This window comes from Arvicanthis niloticus, chromosome X (assembly GCF_011762505.2).
Source record: "Arvicanthis niloticus isolate mArvNil1 chromosome X, mArvNil1.pat.X, whole genome shotgun sequence".
Taxonomy (NCBI): Eukaryota; Metazoa; Chordata; class Mammalia; order Rodentia; family Muridae; genus Arvicanthis; species Arvicanthis niloticus.
In genome coordinates this window covers 86482046-86510022 of record NC_047679.1, presented here as the reverse complement: position 1 = coordinate 86510022, position 27977 = coordinate 86482046, and the positions used below count along the sequence as shown (strand labels likewise).

Sequence of the window (27977 nt, the reverse complement as noted above, 5' to 3'; positions counted from 1 at the left end):
GCATTTTTCCCTCTAAGGCCAAGGACAGCAAAGGAGGATGGTTTCTAGATGAGCGTAATTATAGAGCATATTTCACTGTTCTTGGAGCTCTGTTTCATTATATAATTGATACAGCACAACATAACCAAAGGCCAAGTCATGTCGGCCTAAATATGCTCTATCTTCTCTTCTAGGGACAAGTTGAATGCATTTAGCTAGTTTGAGTAATAATTGTCTTCATAATTAGCACCAGTGTTACAGGGACAAAAAGAGATAAGAAATGCTTTTCAGAGTCTCCAGGGCTCTCTAGAGAAGAAAAACATTGGTTACTACTTAATCTTGCCCCAGAGGTTACATTTTAGGTTGTGCTATTAAATTCTCTTTTTGAGACAGGATCTCTCTATGGCTGCCTATGTCCTTGTTATGACCTGTCTGCCCCTGCCTCTTGAGTGCTGGGATTAATGCATGTGCCACCACACCTGGGCTGTGTAACACTAACTTCTTTTGGGTCCTTCCCTTTTCCCTCTCTCCTTTTTATCTCCCTGCCTCCCTCCCTCCTTCAATGCTTCCCCTTCACAGAACACAGTCATGGTGGTCACTTGAATGTTAGAGTCTCTTGGCTTTGTGCTTTGATAATCACTTCTTTCAAAACTTTAGCCCAATTCTTCTGTTAGCGCTAGTCACAAACTAGATGTCTCGTAGTCATATACAGAATTGACTCCAGGAAATATTTTACTGAATATTTTTGTGATGGTTGACACAGAAGTGATAAACATATTTCAGCTCTTTATCTCTTTTTCAAAATTTATTCCTAGTAAATCCCACAGTTATACAATGATGTCAAGTTACAACAATGATAAAACCTAACTTTTTAATAAACAGTAATGAAATAAACTCATTCAATAGTACAGAAAATGCAAGGAACACTGGGATAATTTATAAAAATAAGAATGTCCAATTAGGAAGATTAAAAATGAGAGAAAATGAATCTACAAATATATCTATAAATATTACCTTTTCAAGTAAACATGTGTCTCACAGGACACAGCCAATTATTTATAGTCCTTTCTTACTTGTATGTTCCAGAACAATATTGAGGGCCTAGATTGAAAACATCCTAAATCATTTGATAAAATCAATGAAAAAGCAACCAAATGAATTTTTCTGGTGATAATAATGACAAATCCCTATGTAGCAGATTGTATGGTAGTGTAATTAGTTAGCTTAAGATCTTCAGACTGCTGATTTAAGTGAATCATTTATTTTATGATCATAGCTCTGCTGTGCAATTGACCATGTAGTAATCTAGATGGTTAACTGGAAAATGTTTTATTCAGCTCTCACTATAAAAATGGAACAGCACCTTATTGTATGAAACAACCATATATCCTAACAGTAATAGATTTGGCTGTATATGATCAAAACACCACTAAAAACTGAACCATTCTGAAGTATGTCAGGGGGAAAAAAAGAGAACATTAATAACCAGTATTCAAAAGTCAAAAAAAAAATGTTCCCATTGTCATGAACTTTTTCTCTCTTCTTATTCATGCAGTTTCAGGAAATATTAAAATCCAAATCCCTTTGGAGGGTCATCCTGACTTCAAGTGTTTCAGCTTCCCAGATATAGGATGCTTTGGCACTGTTATGTTCCACAGGCTGGGGAAAGTTTACTAACAGCTTCCTAAAAATGAGATAAGATAAACAAAATAAGATTAGAACCTGAAATTAACTTCCTAAAGTAATACATGATTTTCAATGAGGCAGCATGTGATAAAAAAAAATAACTATATAACACATATCGTATACCAGTTTGGATCCTTGTCATTTTAAGCAGGTAAGCTCCATGTGGAATTTAAACCCTTTGAATGTGGAGGCAGGAAGACCCCAAGTTGAAGGCCAGTATAGGCAACATAATAAGAACCTGTCTCATTTTAAAAAAAAAATCAAAGCAATTGTTTTGACTGATCGTCTCTCTTTCTTTAAATTGATCTCATTTTACATTGTATATAGTCTCAGGGTATGCCTCTAGGCATAGAAAAAGCTCCATGCCTCTAAGTTTGTTGGGCTAATCTGGTGTCAGTCTAATTTATATGTAGGTGGAATGCAGCCAGCAGATACAAATCTGAAATTGGAATGGTTCTTTAATGCTTCTTTGAACACCACCTTAGGCTGAGCCTCTACTACATATGTAGACTTTGGATATTTGGCCTGGAATGATTTCAATGCCAGATCAATGAAAATATTTCTTCTTTCTGCTTGCCTCTGGTTCTTCCTACTACGCATTGACAAAAATTTGCTGTAATAGATTGCTGAGTTTATCTCGCTGTTTATGGCTCAGTTGTTGGACAGTTGTATGATTTTAGATGTAAAACTGCAATAAGCTAACCATAATTCTGTCATAGTGGTATGAATTCGAATTATGCATAGGGTCAGCGCATGCTGATGCCTGAGGAAATTTAAATATGTGAGACACTTACCAACCTCGCTTTCTCAGTAGAGACACATAAGAAACAGGACCTGAGTGTCTTTTCAAAAGGCTGACAGAAATACTCTCCTGGATCCAGTTCAGTAAAGAAACCTGGCATTTCCTATGTGTGAACTTATGTGTATATCGTGTATATATTTGTGTTTCTCTGTGGGGGTGCACATGCAAGGGAGTACATGTGGAGACCAGAGGTTGGCATCAAGTGTCTTCCCAACTGCTTTACATGTACTTTTTTTTCTTGCTTTCTTTTTTCTTTCTTTCTTTCTGTCTGTCTGTCTTTTTTCTTTCTTTGCTTTTATTATTTTTGTTGTTTTTGTTTTGTTTTTTTCTTTTGCTTTGTTTTCTTTGAGACAGGCCTCCCGCTGTGCCTCGAACTGGCCAGCAAGTTCTGTCCCTGGCTTTTATGTGGGATCAGATCACAGGCCTTCATGCTAAGTCCTGAGCTCTCTCCCCAGCCTCCGGCTTTGGGAGGGGGTACTACTTGGATACTAAATTTTATGTCTCTTTATAACAGCTTTGATGATCATATTTAAGGTATTTATAATATTCTAAGAATTAAATCATAAGATTAATGAATCCTCAATATGTCAGCAAAATTGAAAAGATTCTGAGAATTGCCTAGTTCCAAATCTTCTCTTTTCTAGCTAAGCCAACATAACTACCTAAAAAAATCAGCAAACTTCTCTTTTGGTTGAATAATGGTAGATGTCAGAGATTTAAGGATAATACAATGCATTTTACTACTGTTTGACTGAAATCACTAGCAATTTAATTAAAATAAATTTAGTTGTTCTATCTTTAGATACAGGAACAGAATGTCCTCCATGAAACCTTTACTGAGTCCACAAACATAATATCATAGAATTTTACAGATAGAAATCATGTGAAGAAGGTTGGGATATGGAAAGACTCAAGCCAAAGCATATTTCTGATTATCAATTTCAGATAATGGTATAACTTTAAAATATGCTCAAATAAATCTATATTTATCTCTATTTTAGTTAAGTTCACATAAGGGATATGCTTCTCCTTTTACTGAATATTTGATATATAACTACAGTATATGTGCTGGTTAATTTTGTCAACTTGACACAAAGTAGAGTCACCTGAGAATAAAGAACGTTAACTGAGGAACTGACTATCAAAGTGGCCCATAGGCATGTCTATGGGACATTTTCTTAATTAGTGATCAAGGTGGGAGGGCCCAGCCCACTTGTGGGTGGTTTCACCTCTGGGCAGCTAGTGGTCCTGGTTTGCATAAGAGATCAGGCTGGGCAAGCCATGAAGAAAAAGCTAGTAAGAAGCACTCTTCAGTGTCCTCTGCTTCAGTTCTTGTCTCCAGGCTCCTGGCCTGGCTTTCCTCAATGATGGAATATGACCTGACAATTGTAAGAATGAAATAAGCACACCCCCCCCAAATTGTTTTTGGTCAGTGTTTTACTGCAACAACAGAAAGCAAACTCAGGCAATATATATCTTATTTTTTATTTGTACATGTTCTTTAGATAATTTCACATACAAAAGGAGTATACAAATGATCTAGTGCAGTCCAAGTTCTATGTGGAAAAGTACCTCTGTGAGAGACTTTCATTTAGTGAGTTCTGATGTGTATCTGGAGTGATGGCAAAGCTAGAACAGCTGCCTCAAGATTGATGAAGACAGTGAGAACTGCTAGAGAAACGGAAATTAACTGCACAGACTGTAGATATGTGTGATTTTAGTGGGCATGAAAATATTGCAGAAAACTGACTATTGATTTAGCTAACTTTTCTTACAAGGTTGTAGGGAGAATAAATGCATATAAAAATATAGTATAAAGCTTAACCATCCTTAGAATGATGATAAGAATAGTGAATCTAGTTTTTGCAAGATGAAATTGTGTGTGTTTGTGTGTGTGTGTGTGTTGTGTGTGTGTGTGTGTGTGAGAGAGAGAGAGAGAGAGAGAGAGAGAGAGAGAGAGAGAGAGAGAGAGAGAGAGAGAGAGAGAGAGAAAATATATTTTAAGTGGTGGGATTGATCAGAAGAAAGTTTAGATAAATATTCAACCAAAGATCATTTTGTGTTAAATAAATCTACTGCAGAAATAGAGCAGTCTTTTGTCAACTTTTCTTTTTGAAGTCTTCTTAAAGCCCCAAGCTCAACAAAAGAAAATTGTGTATATTGATAATAAGGGAAAAGAATGTTTTAGGAACTACCTGCATCCCAAACCCAGTGAGGAATGGTGATGAGCTCCAGAGCAAGGGCCACAGCAATCACTCATAGGTGCTCACTCATAGGCGCTCACTTGCAGGTGCTCACTACTGTGTATACACATGGAAATGAAGCAAGTCTATAAGATACTTAGATGTTTTGTCTAATACACATCTGGTTCCAACAACATCCTTTGTAAAGAGTTAGTTTTGAGAAGAAGGACTGGTTATCTATGCTTCAGGTGAACTGTTTTGTAAGAATTTTCCTGTTAAGTGCATGCTGACAAGAACATGATATAGCTGTCTTCTTAGAGGTCTGCCAGAAACTGGCACATTCAGAGGACGATGCTCACAGTTAACCACTGATATGATCAAAGGTTTCCCAATGGAGAAGTTAGAGAGAAGACTGAAGGAGCAGAAAGGGTTAGTGACCCCAGGTGGAAAGCAACAATACCAAACAACCAGAGCCCCCCAGGGTCTAAACCACCAGCCTGGGAGCACATAGGGAGGGACCCATGACTCCAGTGGTGTATGTAGGGGAGGATGGCCTTTTCAGGCATAGGTGGCAGAGGAGATTCTTGGTCCCATGAAGGAGGAACACAGAGTGGGGGGAATGTGAGGGTGGGGAGGGGGAGTAGGGGTGGGGGTAGGTGGGGGCACAGCCTCATAGAAGCTTGGGGAGGGGGTATGGGATAGGAGGTTTCTGGGTGGTGGGGGGAAGTGGGGTAAGGGGATAAAATCTGAAATGTAAATATAATACCCAATAAAAAAGAATTTTCCTGTTGTATGTTGTCAGACAAATATGATTTGAGCCAATGTACTGTGAGAATGATTTTGTGCATTTAAAAAAAATGCACACACTCAATTTTTATCTTAGAGGTCTACTAACATCCAAAAAGTTTAAGGATAATGCTTCTTTTATATAATCATTGTACCAAATTCCCTATTAGTATAAAAGCAAGGCTTATAGCTTAGCAGAATTTCACTTCTAGCTGTTTTAATTTTTTTTTCTGATAGCCAGAACTATATTAGACTATCAAGGATTATGTTTCAGTGGTGTCAACCTTCAGCTAATATGCAGGGGCAAAATATGAAAGCTAGGTATTTCCAAACGTTTTTGAACTGAATACAGAGTCTTTTAAGAGCACTTTAACCACAGAGTTTTATCCTAACTCCCATATTCAATTTATTGTGTAGATCAAATTTTTGAATTATCAATGGAAATTCTACCTTTCTTAGGGCTTTAAGGTTGATGAAAACTAACCCTACTTTAAAAATCGATACTCTAATGACTCATTACTATCTAATATTCTTTCTCAATCTTAATGTCTTACTCACTTTTTAGGAGTGCGAAGATCAAGGATCATTTCCTGGATGTCCATTTGAATTTCAGAAGGGTTTGTATTGGGCAGTTTAATTTTCACCTAAGATGAAATAAGAAGATGCTGTCATTTTCGAGAACAGACGCTTTTAAAACCATTAGGATATATGTGGAGTGGCAATATATATTTACTAGAGAAAGTGCCAACTATGTACCAGGCTCTGATTTCCTTTTATTGATCTTATGAAACAGCTTATTAGCACAGTTTTACTTGTGGAGAGACAGAGGAGTTTAGTAAGTGGCTAAAGGGTAGCCTTCAATAATTTAACAGAGCTTCTGACTCACCACTAGACTGGGGAGAAATCATTGACTCCCTTCATGTAAGTGGGTTCTATTAAATGTATAAAATATGTTAAGTGTAGGTTGTTGATATCAATTTGTAGTCTCCTGGTAAAAATGCTGATACCACATTTCCTATGGAAGTATTGGCCTCCAGAAAAGTTAAATTAACAAAAGGAAAACAATAATATAATCTCCACTTTTCAAGAAGAACAACCTACTAGTTCAGCAAGATTTCACTTACAAACGTCTTATTACAGTTACCAGAGGGCCTAGCAGCAGTTCCACTTCAGATGATATATCTCAAAACATTGAAAACAGGAACACAGGGCCAGTTGTATCTGTATATTAACTTTGAGGAAAGCCTATGCTACGTGAGATATTGCCTCAAAACAATAGCAATGACAAAGAAGGGTAAATATAATTTTTAAAAAAACATATTCAAAAATTTGCACATGATTTTGTTCACAACAACAGTATTCATCACACTCGAAAGTCATAAAAAACCAAAATATGCATCAATTGATTCATGGATAGAGAAAGTGTAACATGGCCATAGAGTGGAATATTATTCTGTTGGAATAAAAGGACGGAGTACATTAGTGTTTTTTAAATGTGTATGAATGTTTTGTCTGCATGTTTTTCTGTGCACCACATGTACATCTGGTGTCTAGACATCAGAAGAAAGTATAGAATCTCCTGTGACTGGAGTCACAATTGTGAGCCTCCATGTGGCTGTTAGAAATAAAATTCACGTCCTATGCCAGAGACAACAGTACTCTTTACTGTTGAGTCATTTTTCTAGCCAGACAAAGTACATTTATTGATACATCCTGAAAATTTTATACCAAAGGAAGGAAGCTAGGCATTAAAAGGTGTGTTTAGTAGGATTCTATTTATATGGCATGTTAGGCATAGGCCAATCCAGAAGATAGAAAGTAGACTGGAGTTTGATGGGGGGTTCGGGAATAGAGAAGAGTGGTGTCTGCTTAACATGTATGAGATTTCCTTTTAGGTATATGAAAATAATTTGGAAATAGATATTAATGGTGGTTATATTGTACTGTGAGTATACCATGTCACCAATGATAAATGCATATTTTACCACAAATTTGCACTTCTCAAATTTATATCTGTTTTAGGTGGAGTTTTTATTGCTGTTATAAAACACCATGACCACAACTTGAGGAAGAACATGTTAGTTTATTCCATCTTAGATTCTGTAGTTCATTATCCACCAGGGTAGGGACGTGGAGGCAAGAACTAATAACACAGAAGCCATAAGAAAGGCTGCTACTGGTTTGGTCCCCATGGCTTGCTATTTTATACACCCCAAGACCACTTGCTCAGGATTTCACCATCCACAGTGAGCTCAGCCCTCCTACATCAATAATAAATAAAGAAAAATGCACAGCAGGCTTTCCCAAGGGCTAATCTGGTGGGTACATTTTTCTCAATTGATGTTAACTCTTCAAAAATCTATCTTGTGTCAGGGTGACATAAACTAGCCGAACGAATATGTACTTTTTTGTGATGGCAGATGACATATATTGTGATGTACACACATAAATGTGTGATGACTTATAATTTCTGTAAAAAAGGAACAAAAATGGAATCCAAAGTTCAGGTAAATTATAAAGCTTTTTCTAAGATAAACTAGATGACCTGACATTTTAGTTATTTGGGGAGTCCAATTGTAGTAATTGCCTGGGTAGATGCAAGCTGTAAAGGAAATGCGTATGAAATAGTGACATCCTGGCATTTCCTCCTAACATGCTCAACACACACAATGGTGTGGCTGTAGTACGAGGAATGTGGATCAATATATGCTTCTGAGTTATATTTTCTTTATTAAATCCATACTTAAGTATTACGCTAGACAGCAATCGAAAGGTGATACTATTTAAGTACTTCCTGTGGCTAACTTTCTACTCAAACAATTAACTTCTAAAATACATTTTAGTAATTAAATCTTCCTAATTAGAGATGCCTTAGTGAAACAAATAGCACATATTTCACAGAAGCAGTTATAGGCACTCTGACTCAAAAGAAATGAGCATTGGGTTGGACAGAAAGTCCCACTTTTACTAAAATAACTTTCCAGTGCATAGTCAATCTGAGATGCCCTTTAATGTCTTGAACCAGCCAAATGGATCAAGGGATAGAACTATTTGTTTCTTGACTTTGAAATGTTTAGATCTTTGAAAGTAAAATGGTATTTCATACATGTTGAATGGATAATCGAGGAAGGAAAGAATGATGATGTATGGAAAGTTTAGATAGATTTCCCTAGCAGAACTTCAAAGTGGATATTATAATAATCTGTGGTTCCACTGAAAGATAATTCAAAGAAACAGCTCACTAATTTTTCCTCTTAAGAAAATTAAAAGTGTCTGCTACAATATTTCAAAGGAAGGACAAGAGAAAAGACAGCTTAAGTGGGATGGAGCACACCAATATCTCACAAGATAAAGATTCCATGGGGATCTGAACAGAAAATCCCCTCCTGAAAACTGGAAGAGCTTGTACTTGTCAAGGGGATCAAGGGATACAACTGTTTCTTACTTTGAACTGTTTAGATCTTTAAAAGTAAAAAAAAAAAATCATCTCTTGTAATCTTAACAGAAAACTCCCCCTGAAACATGAGTCAGATTTGTTTAGTAATTGGTATTGTCAATAAATACTTAGAAAATAGTTGACCTATGGCTGTGCGAAAGACTTACTTTGTTAAAAATTGTCAAGTATGGAATACCACTGACCAAACAAAGGAATTTAGGTTCTTTCTTTTACATAGCATACAAACTGAATTCATTTAGAAACCACTACACAAACAAGATCCTAACAAACATTATCAATATACATGCTAATCCTAAAGAGGAGAAATTCCGTGGGGTTCAATACCCTAGACAAGGAATGACAAGTAATTAATGACGGCTGAGAGGGAAGGATCTGCCCCCTAATTAGTTACCCACTGCAAAATGGTCAGCCCTAAATTCAAATGGATACAAACAACGAAAATGGACTTGGCACATTGTAGTTATATATATTTGTGCACACACGCACATATATACACAATAATAAAAATAAACAACAATAATAAAAAAAGAGGCTAACAAATTGAGGGGGGACATGGCAGGGGTTGGGGAAAGGGCGGGGCAAAGTGATATAACTATTTCAATTAAAATGAATTTTAATAAAAGAACACTATTAGAATGGTTTATATGTAACAGCTATTATATACTATTTGTTGAAATTTTAGTAAAACTTAATATATATATACAGATAATTTCGTGTTTGTATTTTGAAAACTTATTCTAAATTAATTCAAGGGCTATATATTTCATATAATACTTCTATTTTCAGAACTATAGACACTATTCCTGATATATTTGATTCTTTAAAAAGTTAAAATTGAGTTTCACTATGAAACAAAATAACATCAGGAAATTGTGATGAGAGAGGCTTGGGTAGGCTTTATTTTGAATCGCTTGAAGAATTTAATTTCCCATTGTTGAACTATGAAAACAGATGAGATCTTTTTTTCCATACGGCCACAGTAGTTTATAAGCAAAACCTCTTGAACAACAGTAATCTGCAGAAAATGACAAAAACAAAGATGATGGATCCCTACCTTGAATTTACATAAATATTCATCTCTAAAGAATAAGTACATAGAAACATGTGTTCTCCAAAACAAGGGCACAAAATCAATAAAGCATAGTTTGAATTAATATATGTTTTCTATAATGTCAGTATCTTTTTAAACATTCCAGTACTACATTGCCACTCTTTCTTTTTCTTTTTAAAATATGTCCAAGAAATACAACTCCTCTCTTATCATAGGAGTCAAGAGTTATCTTGGACCCAGGTGTGGTGAGGCAGCCTGTAACCCCAGCATTTGAAAGACAGGCATAAGGACTGGGAGGTCAAGGCCAGAGCAGGAAACATGAGACACTGCTTACAAGAAAACAAAAACAAACAAAAAAAACAAAAACAAAAAATGAAAAAAAACTAACCTCAGTTCATCCACAGACTTCCATAATTAATAATTACATAGGCACCCAATTGTCCCCTAAGCAGTTAGTCCCTCCACGACTATCAGTCAGTCCTCCCACCACTGTCTTGATACAACCCAGAGCAATGCCATCCTGCTTCTATCTCCATTTTCTCACAACAATAAGAAGACTTCTTCTTTGTAACCTAATAATTATCATATGGCTATTCCTATCTCTTCTGCTGCTTAGTCCTACACTTCATGGATTCCGCGATGCCTTCTGTTAAGTCCATTGGGCCACACAGTGCCTTACCCTTTCCTCATTGCTTACCTCCTTGAATATTCTCTGCATTTTCTGTCTAAATGAAATCTGTATCTCCACTGAGGGCACTGTTTTCTCCACAGCCCTTTCAGTTGGTTCCTAGATATTTTTTGTTGTTGTTTTGTTTTGTGTGTGTTTTCTCATATCTCCTTTATATTACTGGCTGTCCCTTCTGTTTCATTAAAAGAATTCCATGTCCTATAGCATTCCAAGTAACAAAAGCCAGACACAAAAATGAAAAATATTGGGTGATCTCTCATATATGTGCAATCTTTCAAAAAGGAAATGCATAGAGAGAGAATAATGGTTTCCAGACATAGAGGAATTCAAGAGTCAGGTAAAAAGAGTTCAAAGTTTCAATAATGTTACTAGGAGAAACAGTCTCACAGAAAACTCCCTGATTCACTGGCTCCTACAATCTTTCTATTCTTCTTTCATAGAGCGTAGTGGCTGTGGGAGGGTTTGGAGGAAGGAAAGGCAAGGGAGAAATATCATAACTAAATGATAAGCTAAAAATAAACAGAAAAGGAGCTATTCATAAGAAGTTGTGTCTAGGGTTGGAGAGATGGCTCAGCGGTTAAGAGCACTGACTGCCTTTCTAGAGGTCCTGGGCTCAATTCCCAGCAACCACATGGTGGTTCACAAAGATCTGTAATGGGATCCAACTCCGTCTTCTGGAATGTCTAGGAGGGTGACAGTGTACACATATACACAAAATAAATAAATAATTTTTTAAAAAATGAATTTGTGTCTACTATTTACTACTATTCCATACCATAGATCTGGGGGTATTATTGCAACAACAACCAAGAAAGAGATAGGTGGTAAAATGATTGAAAAGTAAGAAATAAACTTACTATGTGAGCAAAGAACGTTGCATATCGAGTGAAATAACTTGGCATACTGAAGCATCAGAACCATATGGCTAGAGCGAGTAGAAACTAATGAACAAGGAAGGAAATGGAACATGAGATGAAAGTAAAAGAAGGTTAAGACTGAGATCACATAGGACCTCACAGATCAGGATAAAGGCCTAAGTGCAAAAGGAAAGTATTTGGGGTCCTCTTTAAAGAAAGGCATGATCTAATTGTGTACATTTGTTTGCTTCTTTTATATGAAAACAATTTTGCTATATAGACTAGCCAGTCAAATTTACTGTGTAGCTTACAGTGACCTTGAACTCACCATTCTCCCAATTTACCCTACAATGTGCTGGGACTTGCTTACTTTTTAAAGATCTCTTACACTGTGTGTCAAAAGGCTACAGTCAAAGCACAGAGATGAGTCAGAGGAAAATCAAAATGGACCAGGCAAGAATTGGTGGTCCTCTGGAACATAAAATCAATTGCTGTGGTAATTAAAATTAGCAGGGCTTTAAAATATATTTTGGAAGTACAACTAATAAGTCTTGCTGATGGCTTGACTATGAAATATCAAAGAAAGAGGAATGAGCGTTGAGTCAGGGTCTTAGCTTGAGCCTGCTATGTGCTAGGCCAGGGCTGTTATCTCTTAGCCCTAGTAAATAGTATTGCCATGAGAAAGCTGAATGAGACGGATGTCAGAGAACACAATTATGAGTTCTTTTATGGACATGTTGGGTTTCTGTCACCTACTAAAAAAGCAGGAAGTAAGCTAAGGGACTAACCCGAAAGAGAACAGATAGAGGGAAAAGGACATAGGTCAAACAAAGCTCAAGGGAACTGCAAACAGTGATATGTGAGCAAAGGAAAGGAGGAATGCAGTGATGTGGGAAGAAAACCAGGAGTTAGGTCACCAAAGGAGAGAGAAAAGCTGTTTCACAGAGGAAAAAGCCACCAGTATGGAATTCTGTTGAGTGGGTCACCCCATAGCTCCAAACTCTTTCCCACTGTCCTTTTTATTCAAGGACAGAGTATCATCAGTGTGTAGATCAGGCTGGCCCCAGACTTGCAATTCTTCTGTCTCCATTGCCTGGTATTACAGGCATGCACTACCACACCCAGACAAACTGTCCTTTTCTAATCAGGGTCTCTAAAGTAGAGGAAAGCAATTTTGGTGTGTTTGTGTAGAGAAATTCTTTAGTTTTCAAGATTACTCTTTAGTGGTTGGTTGCTAAGGATGGCTCTCAGGGCCTGGCATGTTCTCAGCAAGTACTACGCACTCAAGACTGACCCTCTTAAGGCAGAAGTTAATAATCCCTGGCCCCTGAGTACAAAGGATAATATCCTAGAATAGTAAGTGAAAATGCATCTATTCTTTCCCTAGGCATTATTTAAACTAGGAATACTTTATAGGGTTTGTTTATTCAACCTAGCGACACACAACAGGGAAAAATATCCACGTCAAAAGAATAGATATTTGTCATTAGTTTAAAGTATACTTAAAACAATCCTCTTCTAGAATGTTTCTCAAGTTCTATGTGTGCCTCCATCTCTCTCCCTTCTTCTATACTAAACTTCCTTAAAGAATAGTATGGCTTTTGCTCTCCTTTCATCTTGCTTCCTTGGCTCTGTTCAAGCGGCCATTGCCCAGGACACTGAAGCTGCTGTCATCCAAAGACCAACAAATGGTTCTTTTAATTTATTTTTTCCTCACACTTATTTTTTGAGACTCATCCATGAGTTGCATAATTTATACTCCATCCTCTCTACCTCCAATTCTTCCTGTGTCTCCTCATTCCTTCTCAAATTCATAATCTCTTCCTTAAGTATTAGTTACAAACACACACAACATATACACGTGTAGGCGTATGCCTGTGAATATAGCTTGCTGGGTCCACTTAGTATTGCTCATATGTATATGTGTTGAGTGCTGGCCACTTCTTAATTTTCCATATAACATATTTTGATCATATTCTTTCCTGTATCCCAAATCCTCCCAGATGCTCACCACCTCACTACCAACCCAACTTCATGGGCTTCAGTGCTCTCTCTCAAAAACATCCCCCCACAAAATTAAAAGTCAAAACAAATGAACAAAAAAAAAAACTGTAGTAAGACAAAAAACACAAGCACCCTCAAGACCAGATAGGTCATGGGCCTAGGGAAAAACCTACTACTCGTATTCTGCCAAAGGAGTAGTTCTCGGCCTTCCTAATGCTTTGTGATCCTTTAATACAGTTCTTCATGCTGTGGTGACCCACCAACCATTAAATCATTTTCATTGCTACTTCATAACTGTAATTTTGCTACTGTTATGAATCATAATGTAAATATCTGACATGCAAGATATCTGACAAACAACCCTCAAAGGGGTTACAATCCACAGGTTGAGAACCACTGTGTTAAAAGACCAGAGCGATGAAATGACTCCTAATAACATTTTCATAGACTTGTTCAACCCTCATGAGAGAATCTTCTAGAAGTAGATGAGAATTAACACAGACACTCACACCTCAGCAATGTGCAGAGACTGAGCTATTCTGGAGCACTTTGTCCTAAATGGGAATGTGTTTGTCAGACTCAAGGCTCAAGGGATCTGTGTGAAGGAGGAGGCGGAAAGACTGTCAGAGCCAGAGGTGGTGGATGGTCCCAAGGAAACAGCGTCATCCAGACACGGCAGAGGTGACACATGTCTGAACTCACAGAATATGCAGCAGCACACACAAGACTTGCGATGGTTCAAAACTGAAAAAAAAATTACAGCATGGAGAATGAGAAGAGAAGTGTGGGGGGGGACACACAAAGTCCAACCCTTAACCAGAAGCCTGCCTGTAGTTGGCTCCTGTTGCCAACGAGAATGTCAGTTTTCTCCAGTAGAGTGTCACTTGGTATGTCAACCACACCCTAAAGCAGGTCAAATGCCAAGAAGCAGTTGGCCAGCACAAAGCAGACTCCAGGTTTTTGTGAGCTTTTCATTTTGTTTTTGTTTGGCTGACCACCTTTTATCTAACCAATCTAATGGTGTTTCCTGCGATTCTAAGTATCCTTAACCTTTTCTCCCTTTTCCCCCTTTAACAGCATTTTATTTAACTTATGTACAAAATTGTACATATTGGGCTGAGGAGATGGTTCAGTGGGCCAAAGGGCTTGGTGTGAACCTGAATTCAAATCCTTAGAACCCATCTGCAGCCAGGTGCAGGAGGATGTCTGTAATCATAATGCTCCTATGTCAAGATGGGAGACAAAAGACAAGAATCTCTAGCCTACATATGCAGAAGCAAACAACAAAGAGACCACCCTGTCTCAAACTAAGTGGAAAGTCAGGACCAACACCAAAGATTGTCCTCTGATCTCCACATGTGTGCCATGGACACCACACCTCCTCACCCATCATATACACAGCATCACATGTACAAATCTCTCTCTCTCTCTCTCTCTCTCTCTCTCTCTCTCTCTCTCTCTCTCTCTCTCTCTCTCTCACACACACACACACACACACACACACACACAAATATTTAGAAAGTCTTCATATTAATGAGGTACCACAAGATGTTTGATACATTTATACACTGTGTGATCTGTAAATCAAGTTAAACCTATCTTTCTCCCCCCAGTACATATCCTTTCTTTATGGTGAAAACATTGAAAAACCTTTCTTCTAACCTTCTGAAATGTACAGTCCATAATTATTGCCTGTAGTCACCCTGCTGTGCAATAATATCCCAGAGTTCCTTGCTCTTGTGTAACTATAATTTCCTGCCCACTAACCATCCTTTTTCCCATTCTTCTCTCTCTCCACTCTCTCCAGCCTCTGGTAAATAACCATTCTACTCTTACAGTAAAATTGCTTATATTCTATGTGTCTTCCTTTGTTCATCCATGCCTTAAGCACTGATGTTTTTCAAGTTATGAAACTGCTTGTCTGTAATCAAATGTTTCTGCCACAACAATTATGGGGCATGTGATTTTGATCATTTGATGAAAGTACATCAAAAATGGCCTCATTGAAATGTAAAATTGCTGATGATTTTTATTACTACATAATATGTATAAGACATTTTGTACCCTTATTCCATTCATGATTTTTAAGGCCTTCTTGGAGTTATTATGTATCTCACTGTGAAAGGCTTTTATTTTTCACACTGCTAATACTGGTATTTTTTATCATCATAAATATATATTACTTTCATAATCAGAAATATATTAAGTCAATACAATTATATTAGCTTTTAAGAAGATATTTGTTATCCTCTCCCACCACAGTGATTATTATAAAGTAATGCTATAATATTAACTATAAATGTATGTATGTTACTGAAAGAACTATTAGAAATTTAATTGAAGGTTTACTGTGCTGCCTCAAGCTGATAATAAGGAATCCCATTACAGCTCAAATATCCTTCTCCCTGAGACATGGCTTGATATATAACCAATCAAACAAGGGCAGCATAATCAGGAAGCTCGACAAAACAAGACAAAATAGATTTCTGTCCTCTAGAATCTTAAATGGAAAAAGATAATCAACTTCATTATTAAAGAGGCTAAATCTATTTATTTATTAAGAGTAAATGAATGCTGCTGTTTTAACCTTAAGACACAGATCAGGATTCAAGAAGCACACTATTCAAGAAACAAGTGCAATCTCAGTAAACAGGTTAGAATGATTGACAGGTTTTTCAAAATCAATGCACATGATAAACATGTGATTCCTGGTTGTATTGTCTGGATGGTGACTGACTTTTAGTCCACCCCTGAATCCCTCCCGGTTCTCAGTGAGGGTCAAGGATGGGAAGAAGACTCCTAGCTCAAGCTCTGAAAAGTTGACCGTGAAAAACAAAGCAAAAAGCAACCTTGTTTGTTAGGTCACACAAGATTGTTTCCTTGTCGATACAGATCCCTCAAAGTAGGAGCACAAAACGATTATGCATCAATTCTAGTTCAAAAGAAATATTAAACTACCAGCAGTCTGCCTTTTCCCTCTTCTGGAACAAATAATGAATCACTTAGCACAATAACTATGGTCCATTCAGTTTGGGGCATTAAAGATGGAGATGAGTGAAAACGGGAATTTATGGACCTAAATCCCCAATGTACCCACCTGCTTCCTTTGTGGAGATCAGACTATCTCCCTACATACCCCAGTTACCTATACTTCCTTCCCCTCATATCCCTCACTTGTCAACCATAGTGCCTCTGTCAGTTCTGTTTTCAGGCATTAGGTGAGTTCCCATCTTTTCTTATCCTGTTTCTATGATGGAAATTCTTCCTCTCTCATCATCTCTGTATCTCTAATGCTATATATACCACAATCCCAACCTCACTTCACTGATCTAGTTTCCTTGGATTTCAATACCTACCCTAAAACCAGAGTAAGAATTGATGCTTCTGAATTCTCTGATTGTTCACATCATTCTAAGGGCCTCCTATGCCCCCACTTGTTCCTATTCCTCAAGGTTACATTATCTTTCAAATCCCCCTTTCCACACAATGTGTGTCTAAGTGTACGTGTGTGTGTGTGTGTGTGTGTGTGTGTGTGTGTGTGTATACAACCTAAAATCATACCTACTTTATTTCAAATCTGATGAACAGCAAGCGCATTGTGGTCACATATTCCAACATCTAATGAGAAATATATTAAGAGAGACATATAAGAAACAATCCCAGTCTCTTTCTTCTTGAGTTCCATATAGATTTGTATTTAACAGCCTTACTCACAACAAGATTCCCCACTGTGTTTTAAATTCAAACTAACAAGAGCTTAATATAACTCTGTCTTAGAACTTTGCTTCCTTCATTTTCCATTCCATACCTCACCTTGCAACATGGAAACAAAATAGTACAAAGTAATGGATAGTAATTATAAAAATGTAGAAAATTCAGGGAGCTATAAGAGAAAACATTGCTGTCCAAGTATCCAGTTTCCAGATAACGCATTACTTTCCTATATCTTGGAAGCCATCCTTCTGTTTGTAGTCACTCAAGCTAGAAACCTGACTCCAAATTCTCCTTTATATATCACACTGACCACTTTCCAGGTCCTATAAATGTTTGCTTGTTTGTTTTTTAAGACATGGTTTTTCAGGGTGGCCCCGGCTGTCCTGGAATTCTCTTTGTAGACCTGGCTGCCCTCAAACACATAGATCCACTTGCTTCTGCCTCCCGAGTGCTGAGATTAGAGGTGTGCACCACCACTGTCCAGCCCATGTTTTATTAATACTAACATCAAAACATTTACTGAACTCTTCCACTGCTTCCCAACCTCACTGCCACAGCTGAGACACTCACTACCCAAAGTTCTTCTAAGCTCACCCTTTCCCCATCACCATCATCAAACTGAGGGAGGTGCATGTTCATACCACCTCACCTTTAGAATTCTTCTGAAATACAGCCACCATCTTTTAACTCACCCCCTGTACTGTAAAACACTAAACAGGGAAGTTGAAATCTAATGGGCTCTCACTCTTTTTCCTTCTATGTCAAAACATCAAATACTTGGTAACTTAAATCAAGAAAGATTTTTTTTCCTCACAGGTCTGAAGCCAGGAAATCAGAAATGAGAGTGACAGTAGAGTTGGTTATAGTGAGGAGCTTCTTCCTAATGTATAAGTGGTCCCTGTGCCACTATATGGTAGAAAACCAGTGAGCAAACTTTCTAGTGTCTCTTCTTACAAGGTCACTCAGACCATCATGAGAGCCTCACAGGATTTGGCCTGAACCTATTTCCTAAAGTCATCATCTTCAAATTTCATCATGCTGAAAACAGGGTTTCCGTATAGGAATTTGAGGGGTACACTATTCAGCCGAAGCACTTAGGACGACAGTCAAGGGCTTTCACATCTAGCTCCACTTCACTTATTCTGTCTTATCTTCTCCATGTCTACATGTATTCTGGAGCTCTAAGAGTGTCACAGTTAGTTCTCAAAGCACATATGCATACAGTGACAACTGAAAATGACAATGAAAACAAGAGGCCAGGAATTGGAAAGAGAGCGAGGAAGGGTATATGAGAGGGTTTGCAGGGAGGAAAAGGAAGGGAGAAATGTAGTCATATTATCACCTCAAAAATTTTTTTAAAAAGAAAGAGAAAACACATCACCTGCTCTCATCATGTTATGGCTTTATTCTTACCTATTACTTTGTTTAGAAAGCATGTCATCCTTTGCTGCCTGACAGAACACCATCTGTCTTTCCGATGTCCAGGTCGAATGCCTTCTCCCTTGCTGAATAACATGGAGTTTCTTTCTTTGCACTCATACCATTCTACCCATACATCAACTGGATCCCAACAGCCTTAGCTCCACCAGATCTTGCAAGTGTGTCCTTAGACAAATTAACTGCTTGTGCTTCCATAACCTAATCAGTAAAATGGGAGTAGTAATAACATCTATGTTGGGTGTGGTGTGGTGATTAAGAAGGCAGTATGTGTTGCTTCTAGAGAAATGCCTAGCACACAATAAACATTCTATTAACCATGTGATATTTTTCCTACTATTGAGTGAAAGAAAGCAGCAAGACAAAAATCATTTCTTTATAGTGTAGGGAAATGTCTCTACTATGCCACTCTAATGACCTTGAAGTATCCACATAGGCCATAAGCAAGGTTAGACTATAGGGTGACCTATGTCTTGGCAGAACATATTAAAATTCTGTAGGAATGTGGGAAGATAAGTAACCTCTGAGGAATTGCCTCATTGCTATTTTTTTATCTGTCTCTCTACCTTATAGGAGGCCCTTAGTCTTATAGGAGGTTGCCAGGAGACAGTTTCTCACACTGCTTCTTAGTTCTGAAAAAGCACAGAACTTCTCATTTCATTTATGCTGAGTACAGATACAGTATATAACAAGTATATAGTGTATATACATATATATGTATGTATATATACATATATATTATAGCCTTTATTATATATAGTATATAGAAGGTATATATACTTTACAGTCTGTATCCTATATACAGTATATACACCAAGTATATAAAATATACTTTATAGTCTATATTCTATATATAGTATATAGCAAGTATAATATATACATATTTTATAGCCTACATTACACACACACACACACACACACACACACACACACCAAGTATACAGTACAGAGGCAGGCTATAAAGTAGTTATCTGTAGTGCAGAGTTGCCCCTACAGCAACAGTCTACCCTACTTCTCAGGTTACCTGCCATCTGGACCCTTTTAGTTTGATATTATTCTGTGAGCAAAGGATTTAAGGAGCTGATTGAAGAGTGATCTTGTTAGCACTGTCTGCATAAATAATAATCTCCTTCCCTTGGGGGTGTGTCATTGTTTTCCTGTTGATGAATCTGTGAAAAATCTGCTCAGTCTGCCTAGCAGCTCCAACTACATTGTTGCTTGGGGACTGCTTGGTTTTGTTAATGAGAGAGAAGAAGAAATTTGTTTATTTTTTTCAACATTACTTATCCACTGTGTGGTCCATCAATAGCATCTGGCACATAATAAGGTCTCTGAGTATTTGTTTAATTAAGAAATTATAGTAAACAATGATATGCAAGTATTCTAAGATAATATAGTCAGTGATATTTATAGAAATTCCACATAGTAGAGACCTGAGGAAGGGGGGAAAAGAATACAAAGAAAGAAAAGGAGCTGGGCAGTGGTGGTGCATGCCTTTAATCCCAGCACTTGGGCACTAGAGGCAGGAGGATCTTTGTGAGTTTGAAGCTAGCCTAGTATACATAGTGAGTTCTAGGACAGCCAGGGCTGTTACACAGAGACACCTTGTCTCAAAAAGAAAAAATGGAAAGGACAATTTTTTTTAAAAGTAGGGACTCATGAGGTTTAGAGAACTATATCTGTGGTGGTTTGAATGAGAATGGTCCCCAGAGGCTCATACATTTGAATATCTGATTCAAGTTTTTGGATTGTTTAAGAAGGATTTGGAGGTGTGGCCTTGTTGGAGGAGGTGTGCCAGGTTCTATTACTGAGGGAAGTCAGAGCTGAAATCTGTATGCAGAAATTGATGCAGAGAGCATGCAGGAGTGCTGTTTACTGTTTGCTTCTCCTTGGTTGCTTAATTTGCTTTCTTTAACAGACCAGGACCACCTGCTCAGGATTAGCACCACAGTGGGGTTGGACCATTAACATCAACCATCAGTGAAGAAAATGTACACACCAAGTTGTCTACTGGCCAATCTGATGGCAGCATTTTCCTAACTGAGTCTCGTCCCAGATGACCCTGGCTTGTACTAAAAAGCTTGACAAAAAAACTAACCAGCACAGATGAGGTTAACAGTTTCTTTTCTCTGAGTCTTGCCTGAGGAGTTAAGCAATAAAAATGGAGGTCACTATTTATTTACTCACAGAAATAAATACAAGCTAAAATTTGGGGGTTTGATTATTTTCTGTGCAGCAAATCAAACCCATGACCTTCTGCATGTTTCTATTTTTTATTATTTCTGGCCTAAGCATTTCCAACCCAAGTCAGTGTACCAGTATAATATTGCCCACCCTTATTCTTGATTCTTGTTATAGTCATCATTTATTCAAATATACCATGCTTGTGCACTTTCTCAAATGCTCTTATCTCTGCTTAGGAGGCCTTTCTTTGCATGTTGTCCACTGTAGAAATCCTATTCATACAAATGGACTTAACTGATCTTTGTTTTGGATGATAATTCTGTACCTGTTACATTCTTCCACATGTAGACTAACCATACAGAACTCCAGAGATTTTTTTAAAAAGAAATCTATCACCTTCACCGTAAATTTCTTTTAAAAATCAATATATAGACTATTTCTGCTTTCTCTACATATGTTAGTACTTAGGAAAAAGTTTGGTATATAGTAGAATTCATTAGGTTTTTGAAGATATAGAATAAATATGAAAAGAAAGGAAAATAAGAAAAAAGAAGTATAGAAGTGGCATAGAGTGGGGCTGTGGTATGGCTCAGTTGATAGCACACTTGCCTTACAAGCACCAGTACATGAGTTTGTTTCCCCAGAGCCTACGTAGAAATGCCAAGCATGGTGGCACATGCTTTTAATTCCAGGGCTGAGGAGGTTGATGAGACAGGAGGCTCCCTGGGGCTCTCTGGCCAGCCACTCTAGCCTAATTGGCAAAATCGAGGCCAATGAAAGACCTTGTCTCAAAGGAGGTAGATGGTGTTCCTGAGATGAGAATGACACTACAGTTTGTTGTTCTCTGGCACATGCACGCGTGCACACACACATACACACACACACACACACAGAGAGAGAGAGAGAGAGAGAGAGAGAGAGAGAGAGAGAGAGAGAGAGAGAGGTGAGGGCGGGTGGGGGGGCGTGAGAGAGAGAGAGAGAGAGAGAGAGAGAAGTTCCAAGACATGAACAATGTTTTATTTGATGTTACTTTTCATTGGGGTCTATGCCTTATCCAAATCTGAACTCCTTATTAAACTTACAGTTGCCTATATTGAGTTTAATTGTTAATAATAAAATCAATTTATCTCTATTAGGTTTTCTCCCTAGTTGGTTATAAATTCACTTGAGAAAAGGCACAAATATTATCTCTATATTTTATTTTGTTTTAGATAAACTGTATATTCCTGTTAGCAGATGTAATTTTGTTTCTAAGATCCTTTATTCAGGATACCCTTAATATTAAAACTAATAGCAATTTGTATAAAAAAATGGATAGACTAGCAACAGTTTTATTTATTTAGAGCCTAGATTTTCTCCAGAGCTTAGAGCTATCCCCAATACTAGACATCAAAAACATAATTTCACAGTAATTTAAGGGAGAAAATTTTGAATATTAGTGGTAAGACCCTGGGAACTAATTTCTTCAAGATCACTTGAAATCTTAACTCATTAGAGTTTGAAAAATCTCCTGAGGTACTTGAAGTCACTATTCCCATTATGTTACTTGATTCAATTGAATGTCTTAGATTTTGTTAATAAGAGAAAACTTGAAGCTACTGCCAAAAGGAGAGTCCATTTATCATTTTTTGAGAAAAGATATTAAGTATATCCTGAGGGTACCTCTGCATTTGATCATATAAGAGAAGGAAAAAGTTTTTTTTTTTTTTAAAGAATAGCCTCTGATCTGAAAAATAAGATTAAAACACCAATTATGTGTACATGTTGCCAAAGTGAGCTAAATTTCACATTGTAGGGTTGAGTCAGACTTTTCAACAAAATCATTATAAGGATAGAACAGGCAACACTGAAGTGCTATCCTTCCTCTTATTGGCATTGCCATTGTTACAGAAATGGTGACATGGTCCCCCATGTGTTATGTCATCATTCAAATAAGAGAACTAAGCACCAGTTATTTTTAGCAATAAAGATCAGATCTAAAAATCACAAAGAAAACACCTTTCAAAATTCCTTATTGCACACTGGGTCATCCTAAGAATAGAGAAATAACAAAAAAGGCCAATTCAGGGAAGGAAATCTTTATTCTATTTGGCTTGTCAACACATCAGAAGGTAGTTAACTGGTCAGATAAGCAGACAGAACTAGAATGAAAGAATATTCAGTATGATTAAAATAGTGTCGCTAGGACTAGAAATGGTTTATTGGGTCATATGACTTTATTGTGTTTGTTAATTTTGTCTAACATATATAAGCTTAGGTGAATTTTGAATGTGATGCATTTGAAATTATCTCATTAATGCCCTGGTATCTTAAGCATAGCAGACACCATTTGTAGTTTATATATTTGTCTACAATATTATGAAAATAGCAGTTAGATAAGCTATCTATACTGTTCAATACAAAATGGAGAAAAAGAGGTGAAGCTTACCACCAGCTCTTGGCAGCATGCTGTTGAAGGATCCTTTTGTGTTAATCCTAGGTATACATCCTCAGTTCCCACAGTTTGTTGGAATACAATCTCATAACTGAAAAAATATCAGTTTCAGTGACAATACTCAGGTGAAAGAACAATTTCCTGTCACATCACACAAAACAAAGAGAAGACTTTTGAGGTTAGGTTAGCACAAAAACATAAAGGAAGGAAAGTACTAAAATAGATTATGTACTCACTATTTTTCAAATATGTAGTAGCTCACAAAGGGATAGAAGTCTAGAAATTCAGTCAAAACTCTAAACACTGAGGGGCCTGACTGGACTTTTTGTAATACTGTTTTCTAAAATAAAGCTTATCTGCTTCACTTCTATCACAAATAAGTGGGTTGAAGGAACTCATAGTACACACCCAATAAAATTACAAGTTTAAAAAAACACAACAAAACAAAAACATTCCTTGAATATACTGGTTCAGGAAAATGCTGGTCCCCTACCTGCAGGATTGATGTAGAGATAGAAAATGTTCTTTGCAGACTTTAAACTACAATGTAAAGGCGCTTCAGATTCGGTACTGCCTGTCATTCACTATGTGACTTTGGTGACATTGCAAATGCACAGCCTTCTACGTTTGTATGATTTATGGAAAACACGGGTGTGAACTTCCTGATCTCTATGGTTGTCTGTGCTTCTAAGCTTCTACAAGAGAAACGGTGGTAGTATAGCTGTGACAGCTGGATTATGGGGTTTAGATTCAAGTCCAATGGCATTCTTTATACATGAAAGGCTTTCCTTTCCGCACGCACACACACACACACACACACACACACACACACACACACACACACACACACCTATACACAATTCACAAACACTTCCTTTGTTCTAGGGATAAAATGGATAGAATGTCCCACCTAGGAGGTACTCTAATTCTTCCAATAGAATGAAACAATGATTTACAAGGCTTTTCTTTTCAACTTTCTCCCCTTCCCCTCCTCTTTCTTCATTTCCTGTTCCTTCTTGTTCCTCTTCCTGCTGCTCTCACTCTCTTCTTTCAGTGTTTGGAATCTAAACGGGGGAGGGGTGTATCACATGCACACATGCTAGAGAGTGTTTGACCAAGGACCTATACTTTCAGATCTGTAAGCTATTTTTTAATCGTCAATTCCACCCAGAGAAATCATATGATAGCAGATTATAAGGCTGAAATCTATGCTTAATTTCTTATAGTTCATAAATTATAAAGTACAAGAATGAAGCAGAAATTGCCAAGTTTGAATGGGAGTAGCAATAGGTAGCTATTTGACGTGGAATACCTTTCTCTTAATAAGTTGTAATGTCGACCGAGCATTTATAAAGGTTCATCCAGGTTAAGATAAAATGGAAGAATCAAAATGGAATTTCTCAAGTTTCTGCACTTACCCTGAGCAAAAGGTACATTTTCCTAGTGTATACTACGTAGATTTGCCTTGAGGTCCCCCAAAACACCTCAGAGTTTATGTATCCAACACCAAACTGTTTGTTCCCATCTATAATCTTAAATAATAAGCTCATCATCCTCTTTAATGCTTTCTTCCCATCCTTCATATATAATCAATTACTAAATCTTCCTTTAAACTCCCTGAAGTAATTGACCCTTATAGTTCTCTGTTCAAGCCAGAGACTCAGCTTAGGCCCTTATTATTTTCCCTTTGGTCACTTGCCATTCTTCTTTTTTGTGACCTCCATGTTCTTTATTGATTTTCTTCTTTCCGTATTAGAACATTTTTGAAGTGTATATCCATAAGGTAAAAAAAAAAAATCAAGATAAAATTTCTTGTAGGGCAGCTTTGTTCAAGTCGTGACTGGAGTTATTACTCACTTTGAACTTTGGCAGATGCTCTTGCTAGAGAACTTCAAATGTCTGGATGAAAAGTAGACGTTGACTCTAGTTTGGAGCTGGCTGCATATGGATGTGAGACATTTATTCTATAATATGACAAATGAGTGACTTCATATAGATATGTGGGCCCCACAAAACATGAGGGTTACTTTATTCATTCTTTAGATGTAGAAATATGTCACATGCCCAGCAATAGAGGTTAACAGAAAACAAACTCAGTGGTGTCTCTGGAGGTTCTTTGTCTCAAAATGTCATACCAGGACCTTTTATTTTATTTTAACTTTATCTTTTCATTTTTTTAACCTTTTTTTTCTGAGTTTTACCCTACAAGACTTTTGTGTATTATGGCTTCCAGCTTTGTGTTTCTGAGTTTCAACAAATGGGTCTCAGTATCTATACATGTTTCTCATGCCTTTTCTTTCTGTTTGTTCTGTCCTGTTCTGCCATGTTTGTGGGTTTTTAAAATCTTATTACATTTTATATTACATTATCCTTTATAATGCTGTTTGGTTTCTAATGAGAGACGTGAAGGGGGTGGATCTGAATTGCAGAGCAAGTGGGGAGAAAGTGGAAGGAGTAGAGTGAAGGAAAAGTGTATATATTATATGAAAAAATCTGGATATATTATATGAAAAAAATCTGTTTTTAATTTTAAAAATGGGATTTACAATCTAGGTATCCTAATATGAATTTTCTTTTGAAAGATTTAAAGTAAATTTTGTCAATTGAAAAACTAGATTTTTTAAAAAATGTGGTATCCAGAGTAGGATAAGAAGTTTGACATTTTTAAAATTTTATTCCTTTTGAATATGTTTACATTTGAAGTAAGTATGTAAGTCATTTAACAAGTATTGTACCTAAACTGCTTTTATTTTAAACTGAAAACAAATTGATGGGTAATTTCCCCAAATATGAAGTAAGAGGTTAAGATTATCTGTAAATTTTAAGATGCCTTTATCAGCAAGTTTTAAAGAATGTTCATAGTGGAAGATGACTAGTTTTATGTAAACTTAACGCCAAGTAGAACCACTGGTGAGGAGTGAGCCATCATTGAGAAAACACCTCCATAAAATCAAGCCATAGGCAAGCTTGCAGGGTATTTTCTTAATTAGTGATTGATTTGGGGGGCTCCAGTCCATTATGGGTGGTATCACTCCTAGGCTGGTAGCCTGGGTTCTATAAGAAAGCAGGCTGAGCAAGCTGTAGAGAATAAGCTACAAAACAGCACTCTTCCATGGCCTCTGCATCAGCTCCTGCCTCCAGCTCCTGCATCAGCTTCCTGTCCTGAGTTCTGTCCTGACTTCCTTTGATAATGAACAGTGCTGTGGAAGTATAGCCAAGTTCAGCCTTTCCTCCACAGGCTACTTTAGTCATCTTGTGTCCTCATAGCAATAGTAACCCTAACCAGGACATGGACCTAGGGGGAAAAACCAGTCAGATAAATGGTTTTAAATCATGAGTTTCTTTATTTGAAAGCTGTATCCTTCCTTTCATGCAATTATATGTGATCTACCATTGCTTTTATTTTCAAAACTAACATAAAACCATAATTTAAAAAAATATTTATTGGAAAGCTTTGTAATTAGACTTAAAAGTGTTGTCAGGCCATTTGTCATAAAAGTCTTTCAGAATAAAGTAGGCCAGACATGAAGATGCACACTTAGAGGTAGAGAAAAGATCTTAGTTTGAGGCTAGCTCAGGGACTAGGGCCTTACCCAATCTAAAACAAAACACAAGACAAAATGCCTAAAATTCATGTAAACATCCTATGTATATATGCATAATGTACTATACAAGACTAGTATGATGTACTATATAACAAAGTACATTATAAGTCAGCATTACTTGTTTTTTATTTCTAGGTGTTTTAAATGCTCAAGATTGTTTATTGGATATTTTATTTATTTACAGTACAGATGTCATCCCCTTTCCCCATTTCCCCTCCCTAGAACCTCTTATTCTATACCCCCTCTTACTATATGCTTTTATACCATTTTGATTACATGCATGTATTAAGGTCAGTTCTAGGTTGAGGGTCTAGCAATACAATAGATGCAAATAGTCGAGGAAAACACAATACAATAAACACAAATAGTCAAAGAAAAAGCAAGGCATTAAACCCAGTTACATGAACACTCTAGTGATCACTGTTTCTAAAGGCTTATCAGGATGACCAAAGTATCTGAACCTACTTCCCTATCCTAGCTCAAGGTCATTTTCCTGTCTGAAGCCTACTTCCTTGTTCTAGTCTGAAATTTAGAATCCTGTCTGAAATTACTTCTTTGTTCTAGCCTAATGTCAGATTCCTGCCTGAAACCTACTTCCTTGTCCTTGTACAATGTCATATTCCTGTCAAGCAGCCCCTTTCCTTGTCCTTGGCCTATGTCAGCTTCTTGCTAAGCAGCCCCAAAGACTCTCCATCTCTCCCCCTTTTTTATTTCATTAACAAGACTGAGCCTGACTTAGGGTGTTCTGACAAGAATGCTTTCCTGGAATATGCATTATCAAAAGCAATGCACCTCTGTCTTAGGTTGGTAAGGCTCTGTACAGAATCTTACCCATCCTTGGCTTGCCAGGCTGTTAATTTAATAACTTTGTCTGGGGGTCCATTTTCAGATTTAAGCCATGTACTTTGGCTGCCAACATGTTGATGTTGTTAAAGATAATCTTTACCACAATGGGCAGGAATAAAAATATTCCCAGGACAAGAAGGGTTAGCCTGATCAAGCTATATATGCCATTCCTGAGGTTTGTCCAAAATAAAAATACTGAGCTCAGGCCATGGATAATTTTAGTGGAATTATCTGCAAATGCTCAAGATTTTAAGATGCAAATGT

At 37.2% G+C, this 27977-nt stretch overlaps 1 protein-coding gene across 4 annotated transcripts in view; it reads right to left on the bottom strand.

The window, feature by feature from the left end:
* Positions 1-688: 688 nt before the first annotated feature.
* The window catches only part of Dnaaf6 (dynein axonemal assembly factor 6), a 41671-nt gene continuing 14382 nt past the window's right edge, over positions 689-27977 (bottom strand). For 2 of the 4 annotated variants that reach the window (XM_076918357.1, XM_076918358.1), the window contains exons 6-8: positions 23257-23353; positions 5995-6080; positions 689-1663 (exon numbers count right to left, since the gene is read on the bottom strand). In XM_076918357.1, coding sequence (XP_076774472.1) covers positions 1537-1663; positions 5995-6080; positions 23257-23353 — 310 coding nt within the window. In that variant the 3' untranslated portion in view covers positions 689-1536. Of the gene's footprint in view, positions 1664-5994; positions 6081-6923; positions 9909-17058; positions 17112-23256; positions 23354-27977 lie in introns of those variants that run through there. The other 2 variants (XM_076918360.1, XM_076918359.1) reach the window with 2 other exon arrangements.